Genomic DNA, 14,508 nt, shown 5'->3' with positions numbered 1-14,508 from the left:
GATCCGCCTGCCACCACGCCCAGCCCTAAAATGGTTATCTTTTAATACTTCTGAGTTTGTTTGTTCACTAGGTATCAAGAGTCTACTTGATGCCAGGAACACAGAAGAAAGATAAATCTCAAGTAGTGCCTACTAGGTTATGTCAGGGGCAAGTTTTAAAAAAATATTTAGAATTTTAAGAACTATGGGATTAAGGCTAACACAGAGAGACCCTGTCTGGGGCGGGAGGCGGGGAACTATGGGATTATCCAGAGTATGCTGTGGATCTACAAAAAACATGCATTGGTTCCCTGGCCACAAGAGCAGGCGTAATTTTTCTCACTTTTTAAAGATTAAGTTTTAAAATTTTTTGTTTATGCATGTTTTTCTGCATATGTGTGCATGTACCATCTGTGTGCCTGATACAGAGGACAGAGGTTACAGAACTGGGTGCTGGGATTTGAACCTAGGTCTTCTGGAAGAGCAGCCAGTGCTTGGGATTAACCTCTGAGCCACCGCTCTAGCCTTAAGATTTTTATTTTAAAGTGTATGAGTACAGATGCTCCAGGAAGCCAGAAGAGGGTGTCTGATTCCCTGGAATTGTAGTTACAGGCAGTGTGACCTAAACTCAGGTCCTCTCGCAAGAGGAGCAAGTACTTTTAGGGGCTCAGTCATCTTTCAAGCACCCAGAGATAACTTCTTGGGGACTAATCAGTTAATGACGCAAGTATTAGTACTTATCCAAATGCTGTTATTTTTATAGCTTTAGAAAGTTAAAGCATGACTATGGTTTCCAGTAACTCCCAAATATATTTACATTAAAATTAACTATTTTTGCTAAAATTGCTTTAATTTTCAGAGACTACTTTGCATGAACCCACCTCTGTTTGAAATCCATCAAGTCTTGTTAAGTCCAACACAACACCATGTAGCGCTGATAGGAGTGAAGGGGCTGACGGCGTTAGAGTTGCCTCAGAGATGGGGCAAGGACTCTGAGTTTGAAGGTGGAAAAGCAACTGTGAACTGCAGGTAAGTTCTATTTCCATTTAGTTATTTCCTATGTCAGTTGCTAAGACCAGAGGTTGTTGAAATGTACTTAAGGTGCTACTATTGGAGCATTTTCACTTGGTCCTGCAGCCTGAATTCTTGTGGTACTATTATTTTAATATATTTTTTAAATGTATACGAGTGTTTTGCCTTCATTTATCTAAGTGCACTGCTTTTGGCCTGGAAGGCAGGAAGAGTGTCAGAGTTTCAGGTGGTTGTGAGCTGCCCTAGGGGTGCTCGGAGCTGATTCCTGGGTCCCCTGCAAGAGCAGTATGTGGTCCAAACCCTGGACCCCCTTCTCAGGCCCTGTTGTTACTATTTTTAAAGGATACTGTATTAATACTTATTTGTAACAATATCAGTCTCTTATTTTTACAAAAATAGCTGCAAGTTTGTAGTTAGGTTCACGAGATTAAGAACTATGCACAAAGTGAACCACAGCACAAATCTGTCAGTCAGCGCCTGCGCTCTAAGACGCCGTTTATATGTCAGCCCATTTTCTGGTCTTTGCAGCTTTTACTATGAGGTCATAAATGTGCCGTGCCTTAGAAGGTACAGCAGTTGGTCAGGCTGCCAGGTATTTAATCACAGGAAGAGGACAAAACATCCAAATTCAGGCTCACGCTGCTTCAAAGTTTCAAAAACAAAACAAAGGCTGTGTGGGTCTTAATACCTAGTGTGACAAAGCTGCCAGTTAACTGCCTTCCCGGCTTCCTCCGCACAGGCTGCGGGTTTTTATACACATACGCACAGATATAAATGAGTAAATAAAAATCCAGGAAAGTAGGAGTCTAAGACAGCTACCAAAAAGGATCTAAGATAGAAGCCCCGACTTTTTGACTCTATAACTTGAACTGCTTAATGTTTAGGTCACTGTCTGTCAATTTTCAGACTAGTCATCATAGCATCTGCCCTTACAGTTCCCTGTTTCCATTACTTAGTACAAGGACCAAACAAGAGGCAATGTCAGCACACTTGTTACTGTATAAACTGGGCATGACAATACACAAATGTAATCTCAGCCCTGAGGACACTGAGCCAGGAGGATTGCTGTGACTTCAAGGTCAGCCAGGCCTCAGCTAGGGCTACATATAGCAACACCCTGTCTGAACTAGCAACCTACAGTGTATAACATATTTCTCTATAGTGTGGAAAATATTTGCAGTTTGATTCCTAGGATAGGTTCTTTTGAAGGCTCGCAGTGTCTTAGCAGGAAAGGAACAGTGTGAAAATAGATTAGAACATGTTTCACCCAAGTTCTACAAACAAATGTTTTTGAAAATTGTTGTCTTTATTTTAGCACCATACCGATTGCTGAGAGGTTTTTCACCAGTTCTACCTCTCTAACCCTGAAGCATGCTGCCTGGTACCCAAGTGAGATGCTGGATCCCCACATAGTGCTGCTGACGTCAGACAATGTGATAAGGTAATGGTTGCCTCACCTGGTCAGACCTAGTTCCTTACTACTTGTTTACCGAATAACTGCGCATGATAACGCAAATCAGTCACTGAATGTCGTGATGGTTCTATCTGATTAGAAGCCATTCTCTTTTTCCCTCTTTGATGAGATAGTGTCTCACTGTGGCTCAAGCTTCTGTTTTCTTTTAAATTTTATTTACTATGTATACAGTGCTCTGCCTGCATGTACACCTGCAGGCCAGAAGAGGGCGTCAGATCACATTATAGATGGTTGTGAGCCACCATGTGGTTGCTGGGAATTGAACTCATGACCTCTGGAAGAGCAGTCAGTGCTCTTAACCTCTGAGCCATCTCTCCAGCCCCAATCTTCTGTTTTCTAATCACAGCTTTACTAATATTTCCCTCCCTGCTGAATGATTTATGATTGATTCTTGAACCCCTAATGGCAAGCTTTCTGCTTGCTTTTAGTTATTAAAACTACTGTTGTCACTGGGCAAGTATGGTGGTGCATGCCTTTTCATCCCAGTATTTAGGAGGCAGAGGTAGATGGAACTCTGTGAGTTTGAGGCCAGCCTAGCTAGCCTGGTCTATAGCCACTGTCGAAAGGAAAGAAAGAAAGAAAGAAAGAAAACCAAAACAAAACAACAACTACAAAAAAACCCACTGATGTTGTCTGGAGCCCAGCAGGGTGGTATAGGACTTTAATCCTAACAGAGGCAGGCAGACTTCTGGGAGTCCTAGGCAAACCTGGGATATATACTAAGACCCTATCTCAAACAAAGCAAAACAAAAAACCAAGCCTGTCCAGTTTAAAACTCTAATCTGAAGGTATGCATGGTTTCTCTGTGTAGCCTTGGCTGTCCTGGAACTTGCTCTGTAGACCAGGCTGGCTTAGAACTGAGAACCACCTGCTACAATTCACTCTTACACTACTGTCTGAGAAAACAGGCATGATTGAGTCTTTTTGTAACAAGCATGTTATGGATTTCAGGTTAAGTGCCACTCAGTCGGCTGTGTGTTTGTTACGTAAAACACTAGGATGTGGCTGCTGCTCTGGGCAGAGACGCATGGTATGAGGAAGGGAAGCTGGCAAGCCTGGAGCAATAGCAAGATGACTGCACAAGGATCTCCAGATAGAAAGGGTGCAACTGCAATTGTATGCAGTAAGCTGCCTTAGAAGTTCAACAAGGATGGGGCTATAGCTCAGTGTTCGAGTAGTTACACTTGGTGCCTTGGGTTCCATTTCTAACACTGTTACCCATTTCCCCACAGCAAAAGCTGTTGCTAAAGATAGTATCTTTTCAGGTCATAAACCTTTCTCTCACTTAGTTAAGCAGAGGAAATAGGCAACATTGCCAGGAATAACAAGATCTTTGACAAAGAACTGATTTGAGAACTGGTAGGAAAGTTTTTTTTTAGATTTATTTTATGTGTATAGGTGTTTTGCCAGCCTGTATATATGTATGCTGTGTGCGTGCCTGGTGCCCAGGGAGGTCAGAAGAGAAAGGATCCGCTATAATTGGAGTTATAAATGGTGTGAGCCTGCGTGTGGTTTCTGGGGATCAAATCCAGCTTCTCTTAAGAGCAACATGTGCCGTCTCTCCAGACCCTTTTAGGAAAATTCTTAAAAACTGGTTGTGTGGGGGAGGGAGGTTTTTTTTCTTGGCAATGAAAGAGAACTTTTATTGTTTGTTGAGACAGTGGCAGTGGGCATAGTAGCACACACCTTTAATCCCAGCAGCCAGGGAGGCAGAGGCAGGTGCATCTCTGTGAGTTGGAGGCCAGCCTGGTCTACAAAGTGAGTCCAGGACAGCCAAGGCTACACAGAGAAACCCTGTCTTGGAAGTAAGTTGTTCAGACTTTAGTGCCTTGCTCTGTAACTCGTCCTGGTCTATAACTCACGTAGCCTAGAACTCTTGGTGGTCCTCTCACCTCAGCTTCCCAGTGACAGAATTAGTGTGAGCTACCCTGCCTGGCTTCAAAGAGAACTTAAGTACTGGTTTTGTTTTTTTCTAGAATTTACTCTCTCCGTGAACCTCAGACACCTATTAAGGTGATTGTACTTTCAGAAGCAGAAGAGGAAAGTTTAATACTCAATAAAGGGTAAGTTTTTATTTGTGTCATAAGTAATTGAGCTTATTGAGAATATAAATGCAGTTTTACCAGTAACTGCCAGAATTTCCAGAGGTGAGTTTTAGCGTGCTGTGATAGCGTAACAAGAGGTCCCAGATCTGAATGCCGCTGTAACTAACAGCTTAATCTCTTTTTAAGAAATTTCTAAAATATGGCTTGTAGGCTTCAAACTTTTTAAACTTACTTTATTTGGGGTTCTTTAATGCCTATACCTCCTTTCCAGCCCACCTACCCTAGATAGGAGAGAAAAGAGGTTAATGGAAACAGGAGAAGTAGACCTTCTTAGACTCCATTCCTTGGAGCAATTCCACCCTTCATAGTCAGGATTTCAGCAGACCTGTAAACAGCAAACCAGCAATTCAGAAAAGGTGACTGCAACCACGGCAGCCAGAATCCAGAGCAGCAGCCGGAACACGGGACCTCGAAGTGTTCTCTGGAGCATTTCTCTCTAGGAACATCTCGAAACAGATTATAGGCAATGATGCCAAGACCAAAAAGCCTCAACCCCCTCAGTTGCCAGAGAATAAACAATCACCTGCTCTCTCACAAGTCTGTTTCCCATCCCACACTTGGAATCAAACAAAAACACTGGCAGAAGCTACACATCATAAAATTTGAACAGTTCTAGAAATGGTGACAGTGCTGGGCTGAATGGAGACCGACCAGTGCACTCTGTGTGGGTAAGGCAGGTTGCTAAACTCCCAGCCCTGGGATGGACTAGACTCAGTCCTTCTGGCTAATGTGGGTTTTGTTTTGTTGAGACAGAGTCTCTCCGACATACTCCTTGCTATCCTGGAACTTACCATGTGGACCAGGCTGGCTTCGAACTCACAGAGATCCACCTGCCTCTGCCTCCCGAGTGCTGGGGTTAAGGACGTGCACCTCTATGCCTGACCTTTCTGTTTATCTTGTGCTTCTGCCTTCTTTTGTTTTCTTACCTACTGCATGTCCTGGCTTACGCTTACCACAAACGGACTCATGATTTGAACTTGTAAAACCCAGTCTTCTAGCCTCCTGATCCATCTTTGTGGTGAGCACGCACATGGCCCCGTGTAGTGCGCATGCTTAGAATGAAAGCTAATACTTCTGGAATTTCCATTTAGTTAGTTATCTTCAGGTTTAGTTTTTGATGTTCTAAATGTAATTTCTTGAACATTTTATACATCTTTATTCTGTATTTGATAGTTTCAATACTTGGAAGTCCTAGTGGGAGTGATGGTGATATATTTAAATCCGTGTTCTTGGGGCTGGAAAATGGCTCAGTGGTTAAAAACATTGACTTCTCTCCCAGAGCCCTGAGTTCAATTCCTACCAACCACGTGGTGGCTCACAACCATTTATAATATGATCTGATGCCCTCTTCTGGGCTGCAGGTGTACATGCAGATAGAGCACTCAAATAAATAAATAAATAAATAAATCTTTAAGTCTGTGTTCTTTTTTGACACACGGTCATGTTGCTTTTTTCATCATTTCATCATTGATGATCACTTACTGTGAACTTGTATTTACTTGATCTTCAAGTGTGGGAATATTGAGAGGCTGGGTTGGGTATATATTTCCCAGAATGCATTTGTGTCTCCTACTGCTAAGAGCCATGGGTTGCTATAGCATGGAACTATTTACACCCTCTTTGTTCCAGCACTGAAAGTCTTACGTGGAGAAATACAGCGCATCATCTCCATAATGGGGCAGGACTTAGCTCAAAGGTTAGTCCTGGTGTTGAGTCAGGGCATTTTCTGTCCTGTAGTGTGCTTCTGGGGCCAACCTAGTTAGATGGTAGTGGCCTTTTGTTTGTTTTTGACAGGCACAGTTTGTATATAAGAGACAGTAGAGCAAATGTAGTGTTAGAACCCTGCTCTGGCCCGGCATGATGGAGCACACCTTTAATCCCAGCACGTGGAAGACAGAGGCAGGTGGATCTCTGAGGCCAGCCTGGTCTACAAAGCAAGTCCAGGACAGCCAGGGCTCTCTTATGCAGAGAAACCCTGTCTCAAGAAAAAGAAAAAAGAACTCTGCTGGCATCCACCAGTCAATTTACCTGGTTCCAGTCTAGTCTTTACCACTTGGCTTGCTTTGGCATCTGGGATGATTTTCTAATTGTATTAAGCTTCATTTCTGTGACTAAACTCCATGGATATAAGAAATCGGCAGTGGGATTTCTTGGGATTATTGTATACAGTGAATGGGAGCGTCCATTGAACAGTACTCAGCAACCTTGACTATAGATAGCTTAGTGGTGGAGTATTTACCCAACGTGTGCAAGGCCCTAGGTGAAGCCTCTAGTACCAGGGGAAGAAAAAAGATTGCCTTTGTGTTGCCACACATTCATACCTACTTCCTGTCAGTCAGTCTCATCTCTTGTGGCATGATATTTGATCCCATTGTGAACTGTAAAAACCTGGTTCAGCCAGCCCTAGCACACACCTTTAATACAAGTGCTTTCTGTACACAGGATTTAATAAAGTTAACCCTAGGTCAAGAAGCAGAGCAAGAAACCAGCTGACAGGGATTAAAGAGTAGAAGGGGCTTCAAGATGAAGGGCGTTTAAGACTGTGGATAAGAAGGGATTTGGACTTTTGGAGCTTTCAGCTAGCAAGCTTTTGGCCTTGGGTTTTTTGGCCTTTTCCTCCTGGGCTGTCAGCTGAGCGAGTGAACTTTTTTGGGCTTTTTCCTCTGAGACGTGAGCTGAATGGGCAAGTCTGCTGGGTGCTTCCTCTGCCCCTCTGAGCTAGCAGGGTTTCTCTCCAGCATCTGGCTGCTGAGTCTTTTGGTAAAATTGGACAACTGGGGTTTTCGTTCTTTAAAATAACAGTCTCTATCTATTGTGTGCACATACTCTCACGTTGCATGTGTGTGTATGTGTAGACCAGAGGACAACTTGAAGGAGTCAGTTCTCAACTTTCCTACCATGAGTATCACAAGGATCAAAGTTAGGCTGTCAGTTTTGGAGTCAAGCATCTTTACCCCTTAGTTTCTCCTTTGTATTTTGAGACAGGCTCTCGCACTAGCTCTGGCTGACCTAAAACTCCCTATGTAGCCCAGCATAGTAACTGAGTTGTAGCACCCTTCCTGCCCCAGCCTTCCTTGCTCTTGGGTACTGGGACTGGGCAGAATGAAGCTTCAGCTAATGTGAGTTAGGAGTTACTTGGATTTCATTAACTTCTGTATTCCATTATCTTGCTATTTCTTGTCTTCTGATACCATATAATTTTCCATGTGATAAACCAAAATACGGTGTTTACAGCTTGCAGTGGTATTGATTGTTTACACTGTGTGATTATTTTTCTTGTAATTTACCCATGTTCATTGACCTTTTATTAAATAAGAATCACTTGGGGTAATAAATTGTCCTAAATTATAATATGCATAGGCACGATGGTTTCGTAGTCCCTACCTGACTATATAGGTATTGTTTATCTATTTAGGGAAAATGGAGAAAGCATTATGGAGAAAGTCTCTAGCCTGTTTTCAACACAGCAGCCAAAGGAATGCTCCTCTTTCAGTAAGATCTCTCCACTTCCCTGTTTCCTCACTTCGCTGCTTTCCGTGTCTTTACCCTGGACCGTCTGGTGACCACAGGCTTGCCCCTGACTTCTCTCCCCTGGGCCATCTGGTGACCACAGGCTTGCCCCTGACTTCTCTCCAGGCTCCCGCTTTCCTGGCCTCTGCCATTCCTTAAACAGACCCTTTGCGTGTGCTGTTGTACCTCAGCTGCTCCTTCCCCACATAATTAGACCAGTGCCCTGACTTCCTCAGACCTTTGCTCAGATGCCAACTTCTCAAAGTCCTCGTGTGCCACACAGGCTGCTTTAAACAGCGCTCCCACCAACACCACTCAGGAAATATGACACACACCTATAATCTCAGCGCTCAGAAGGCCAAGGCAGAAGTATGGTTACGGTTCTAGTGTGTGGCCTATGTCAATAAAACCAAAAGTAGCAACAATGATAACAAAAATCATTTTCTGAGTGCATTGTTTATTTATTTTTACTTTTTTGTTGCCAGAGAGCAGAGGCCTTCTTTAATATGCTGGTATATTTTGTGAGCCTAGGACAGTACATGGTACATAGTAAGTGGTAAATGTTTTTGGAATGAATAAATTTGTGTTCATCAGGTGTTCGTGTTTTGTTCCATTTCTTGTATTTCTATGTATGTATTGCTTGTGTGTCTATATTTATTTATGTATTTATTTGTGTATTTATTTATTTTTGGTTCTTTGAGACAGGGATTTTTCTGTGTAATTCTGGCTGTCCTGTTCTTGGTTTGTAGACCCAGCTGGCCTTGAACTCACAGTGATCTACCTGCCTCTGACTCCCTGAGTGCTGGGACTACAGCTGTGTGCCACTACACCTGGCTTGTGTGTTTTCATTTAAAGTATTTCAAAATTAAAAATTTTCACACCTTCTCATAAGAATTTGTTTACTCAGTGTAATAATTTTTGTTTTCAACAAATTTTTTCCCAAATCTCTTTGCAGAAGGGCGTATACAGCATCCCTCGGAGAGACAGCAGTGGCGTTTGACTTTGGGCCGTTAGCAACCATCTCAAAGAATATGTTTGGGCAAAAGGGTAAAGAAGAATTAGTTGCATACCCACTGTACATCCTGTATGAGAACGGGGAGACCTTCCTGACCTATGTCAGCCTGTTACACAGGTGAGGGGGGCATGTGTGTGTTCACACAGCACGGGACGGAGGAGGAGGGGGCATGTGTGTGTTCACACAGCACGGGACGGAGGAGGAGGAGGAGGCATGTGTGTGTTCACACAGCACGGGACGGAGGAGGAGGAGGAGGCATGTGTGTGTTCACACAGCACGGGACGGAGGAGGAGGAGGAGGCATGTGTGTGTTCACACAGCACAGGACGGAGGAGGAGGAGGCATGTGTGTGTTCACACAGCACGGGACGGAGGAGGAGGAGGCATGTGTGTGTTCACACAGCACAGGACGGAGGAGGAGGAGGCATGTGTGTGTTCACACAGCACAGGATGGAGGAGGAGGAGGCATGTGTGTGTTCACACAGCACAGGACGGAGGAGGAGGAGGCATGTGTGTGTTCACACAGCACAGGACGGAGGAGGAGGAGGCATGTGTGTGTTCACACAGCACGGGACGGAGGAGGAGGAGGCATGTGTGTGTTCACACAGCACAGGACGGAGGAGGAGGAGGCATGTGTGTGTTCACACAGCACAGGAATGGAGGAGGAGGAGGCATGTGTGTGTTCACACAGCACAGGACGGAGGAGGAGGAGGCATGTGTGTGTTTCACACAGCACAGGATGGAGGAGGAGGAGGCATGTGTGTGTTCACACAGCACAGGATGGAGGAGGAGGCATGTGTGTGTTCACACAGCACAGGACGGAGGAGGAGGGGGCATGTGTGTGTTCACACAGCACAGGACGGAGGAGGAGGAGGCATGTGTGTGTTCACACAGCACAGGACGGAGGAGGAGGGGGCATGTGTGTGTTCACACAGCACAGGATGGAGGAGGAGGCATGTGTGTGTTCACACAGCACAGGACGGAGGAGGAGGGGCATGTGTGTGTTCACACAGCACAGGACGGAGGAGGAGGAGGCATGTGTGTGTTCACACAGCACAGGACGGAGGAGGAGGAGGCATGTGTGTGTTCACACAGCACAGGATGGAGGAGGAGGCATGTGTGTGTTCACACAGCACAGGACGGAGGAGGAGGGGCCTGTGTGTGTTCACACAGCACAGGACGGAGGAGGAGGAGGCATGTGTGTGTTCACACAGCACAGGACGGAGGAGGAGGAGGGCATGTGTGTGTTTCACACAGCACAGACGGAGGAGGAGGAGGCATGTGTGTGTTCACACAGCACAGGAACGGAGGAGAGGGGGCATGTGTGGTGGTTCACACAGCACAGGAATGGAGGAGGGAGGCATGTGTGTGTTCACACGCACAGGACGGGAGGAGGAGGAGGCATGTGTGTGTTCACACAGCACGGGATGGAGGAGGAGGAGGCATGTGTGTGTTCACACAGCACAGGATGGAGGAGGAGGAGGCATGTGTGTGTTCACACAGCACAGGATGGAGGAGGAGGGGGCATGTGTGTGTTCACACAGCACAGGATGGAGGAGGAGGGGGGCATGTGTGTGTTCACACAGCACAGGATGGAGGAGGAGGCATGTGTGTGTTCACACACAGGACGGAGGAGGAGGGGGGCATGTGTGTGTTCACACAGCACAGGATGGAGGAGGAGGCATGTGTGTGTTCACACAGCACAGGACGGAGGAGGAGGGGGCATGTGTGTGTTCACACAGCACAGGATGGAGGAGGAGGCATGTGTGTGTTCACACAGCACAGGACGGAGGAGGAGGAGGCATGTGTGTGTTCACACAGCACAGGATGGAGGAGGAGGCATGTGTGTGTTCACACAGCACAGGACGGAGGAGGAGGAGGAGGCATGTGTGTTCACACAGCACAGGACGGAGGAGGAGAGGAGGCATGTGTGTTCACACAGCACAGGATGGAGGAGGAGGAGGCATGTGTGTGTTCACACAGCACAGGATGGAGGAAGGAGGAGGCATGTGGTGTTCACACAGCACAGGACGAGGAGGAGGAGCATGTGTGTGTTCACACAGCACAGGATGGAGGAGGGAGAGGAGGCATGTTGGGTGTTCACACAGCACAGGACGGAGGAGGAGGAGGAGGCATGTGTGTGTTCACACAGCACGGGACGGGAGGAGGAGGAGGCATGTGTGTGTTCACACAGCACGGGACGGAGGAGGGGCGGTGTGTGTTCACCAGCACAGGATGGAGGAGGAGGAGGAGGCAGTGTGTGTTCACACAGCACAGGACGGAGGGGAGGAGGAGGCATTTGGTGTTCACAGCACGGGATGGAGGAGGAGGAGGCATGTGTGTGTTCACACAGCACAGGATGGAGGAGGGAGGAGGCATGGTGTGTTCACACAGCACGGGATGGAGGAGGAGGAGGGCATGTGTGTTCACACAGCACAGGACGGAGGAGGAGGAGGCATGTGTGTGTTCACCAGCACAGGATGGAGGAGGAGGAGGAGGCATGGTGTGTCACACAGCACGGGACGGAGGAGGAGGATGTGTGTGGTTCACACAGCACAGGATGGAGGAGGAGGAGGCATGTGTGTGTTCACACAGCACAGGATGGAGGAGGCATGTGTGTGTTCACACAGCACAGGACGGAGGAGGAGGAGGAGGCATGTGTGTGTTCACACAGCACGGGACGGAGGAGGAGGAGGCATGTGTGTGTTCACACAGCACAGGATGGGAGGAGGAGGCATGTGTGTTCACACAGCACAGGATGGAGGCATGTGTGTGTTCACACAGCAGGGACAGAGGTGGAGGAGGAGGCATGTGTGTGTTCACACAGCACGGACGGAGGAGGAGGAGGCATGTGTGTGTTCACACAGCACAGGATGGAGGAGGAGGAGGCATGTGTGTGTTCACACAGCACAGGATGGAGGAGGCATGTGTGTGTTCACACAGCAGGGACAGAGGTGGAGGAGGAGGCATGTGTGTGTTCACACAGCACAGGACGGGAGGAGGAGGAGGCATGTGTGTGTTCACACAGCACAGGATGGAGGAGGAGGAGGCATGTGTGTGTTCACACAGCACAGGATGGAGGAGGCATGTGTGTGTTCACACAGCAGGGACAGAGGTGGAGGAGGAGGCATCTGTGTGTTCACACAGCAGGGACAGAGGTGGAGGAGGAGGCATGTGTGTGTGTTCACACAGCAGGGACAGAGGTGGAGGAGGAGGCATGTGTGTGTTCACACAGCACAGGATGGAGGAGGAGGAGGCATGTGTGTGTTCACACAGCACAGGACGGAGGAGGAGGAGGAGGCATGTGTGTGTTCACACAGCACGGGATGGAGGAGGGGGGCATGTGTGTGTTCACACAGCACGGATGGAGGAGGGAGGAGGAGGCATGTGTGTGTTCACAGCACGGGATGGAGGAGGAGGAGGCATGGTGTGTTCACACAGCACAGGACGGAGGAGGAGGAGGCATGTGTGTGTTCACACCACAGGATGGAGGAGGAGGAGGAGGCATGTGTGGTTCACACAGCACGGGACGGAGGAGGAGGAGGCATGTGTGTGTTCACCAGCACAGGATGGAGAGAGGGGAGGAGGCATGTGTGTGTTCACACAGCACAGATGGAGGAGGCATGTGTGTTTCACACAGCACAGGACGGAGGAGGAGGAGGAGGCATGTGTGTGTTCACACAGCACGGGACGGAGGAGGAGGAGGCATGTGTGTGTTCACACAGCACAGGATGGAGGAGGAGGAGGCGTGTGTGTTCACACAGCACAGGATGGAGGAGGCATGTGTGTGTTCACACAGCAGGGACAGGTGGAGGAGGAGGCATGTGTGTGTTCACACAGCACAGGACGGAGGAGGAGGAGGCATGTGTGTGTTCACACAGCACAGGATGGAGGAGGAGGAGGCATGTGTGTGTTCACACAGCACAGGATGGAGGAGGCATGTGTGTGTTCACACAGCAGGGACAGAGGTGGAGGAGGAGGCATGTGTGTGTTCACACAGCACAGGACGGAGGAGGAGGAGGCATGTGTGTGTTCACACAGCACAGGATGGAGGAGGAGGAGGCATGTGTGTGTTCACACAGCACAGGATGGAGGAGGCATGTGTGTGTTCACACAGCAGGGACAGAGGTGGAGGAGGAGGCATCTGTGTGTTCACACAGCAGGGACAGAGGTGGAGGAGGAGGCATGTGTGTGTGTTCACACAGCAGGGACAGAGGTGGAGGAGGAGGCATGTGTGTGTTCACACAGCACAGGATGGAGGTGGAGGAGGAGGCATGTGTGTGTTCACACAGCACAGCTTGGATGCAGTGAGCCCTCATGAGCGTCAAATGAAGCCGCAAGGACAGTGAGACTGTTTCTGTCATAGGCCATCCTACAGCAGAGCCTGCAAATGAGCACCGTGCTGCTCAAGGGTCAGGGACTTGCCGTCTTGGTCTAGAGCAGTGAATTAAGTAAAAAGCAACAAATACTGAAATTAGACTTTCCTTGTGAAAACTGATTGAGTTACATACCTTGGTGAGGATGATGACGAGGTCTGTTCTGGAGAACAGGGTGGTTTCCAAGCAGAGCAGGACAGGGAGGGAATGGAGTGCTTATGTTTCTGTCTGGTACACCCAGGGTGTGTGTTTTTTTTAATGTGATTTTGCTTTTTTGTTGTTGTTGGTTCTTGTTTTGGCGTTGTGCCACCATGCTCAGCTTTGGTTTTTGTTTTGTTTTTGTGTTAGGTCTTGGGCTTACCCATTGAGCCCAGAAAACAAGAGAATAGTGAGACAAGGCTTTCGAAGAACATTTTGAGAGAGCTATAGCGCACTACCAGAAACGAAGCTGTTAGGAGCTCTGTGTAGTGTCACACATCTTTCTTCCCTGCACTTGAGAGGCAGAGGCAGGCAGATCTCTGTTAGTTTGAGGCCAGCCTGCTCTGTATGGTGAATTCCAGCACAGCCAAAGCTATGGAGAGAGAGAGAGACTCTGTCTCAAAAAAAAAAAAAAAAAAAAAAAGAATGTTAGGCACAGCAATCAGTCAGTGATAGTACAGCAGGTCAGAGTAAACCTTTGGATTCAGCAGCTAGAATCAGGTGATTTTCGCTAGCGTGCTATCAGTAGAGTGATAAAAATGGAAACCAGGCTAGACTGGTGGTACATTCCAATAATTCTGGCACACCAAAGGCTAACACAGCAGTGCTGAGTTTGAGGCTTGAGGCTAGGCTGGACTATGTAATGGAACCTTGTGTCCCCACCCCCCCAAGATTTATTTTTATTTGATGCGTATGGATGTTTTGCCTACATATGTACCACATACATGCAGTGCTGGCAGAGGCCAGGAGTAGGCATCTGATCCCCTGGAACTGGAGCTACATTTGTGAGCCATATGTGAGTGCTCGGAATCGAACCCAGG

The 14,508-nt window shown here is 47.6% G+C and overlaps 1 protein-coding gene across 1 annotated transcript in view; it reads left to right on the top strand.

The window, feature by feature from the left end:
• The window catches only part of Nup88 (nucleoporin 88), a 31,357-nt gene that overhangs the window by 2,901 nt on the left and 13,948 nt on the right, over positions 1–14,508 (top strand). The window contains exons 2-5 of the mRNA XM_051167430.1: positions 839–1,008; positions 2,327–2,452; positions 4,462–4,548; positions 9,056–9,232. Coding sequence (XP_051023387.1) covers positions 839–1,008; positions 2,327–2,452; positions 4,462–4,548; positions 9,056–9,232 — 560 coding nt within the window. The remainder of the gene's footprint in view (positions 1–838; positions 1,009–2,326; positions 2,453–4,461; positions 4,549–9,055; positions 9,233–14,508) is intronic.

This window comes from Acomys russatus, chromosome 25, assembly GCF_903995435.1.
Source record: "Acomys russatus chromosome 25, mAcoRus1.1, whole genome shotgun sequence".
Classification (NCBI taxonomy): Eukaryota; Metazoa; Chordata; class Mammalia; order Rodentia; family Muridae; genus Acomys; species Acomys russatus.
This window is presented reverse-complemented; position numbering and strand designations above follow the sequence as displayed.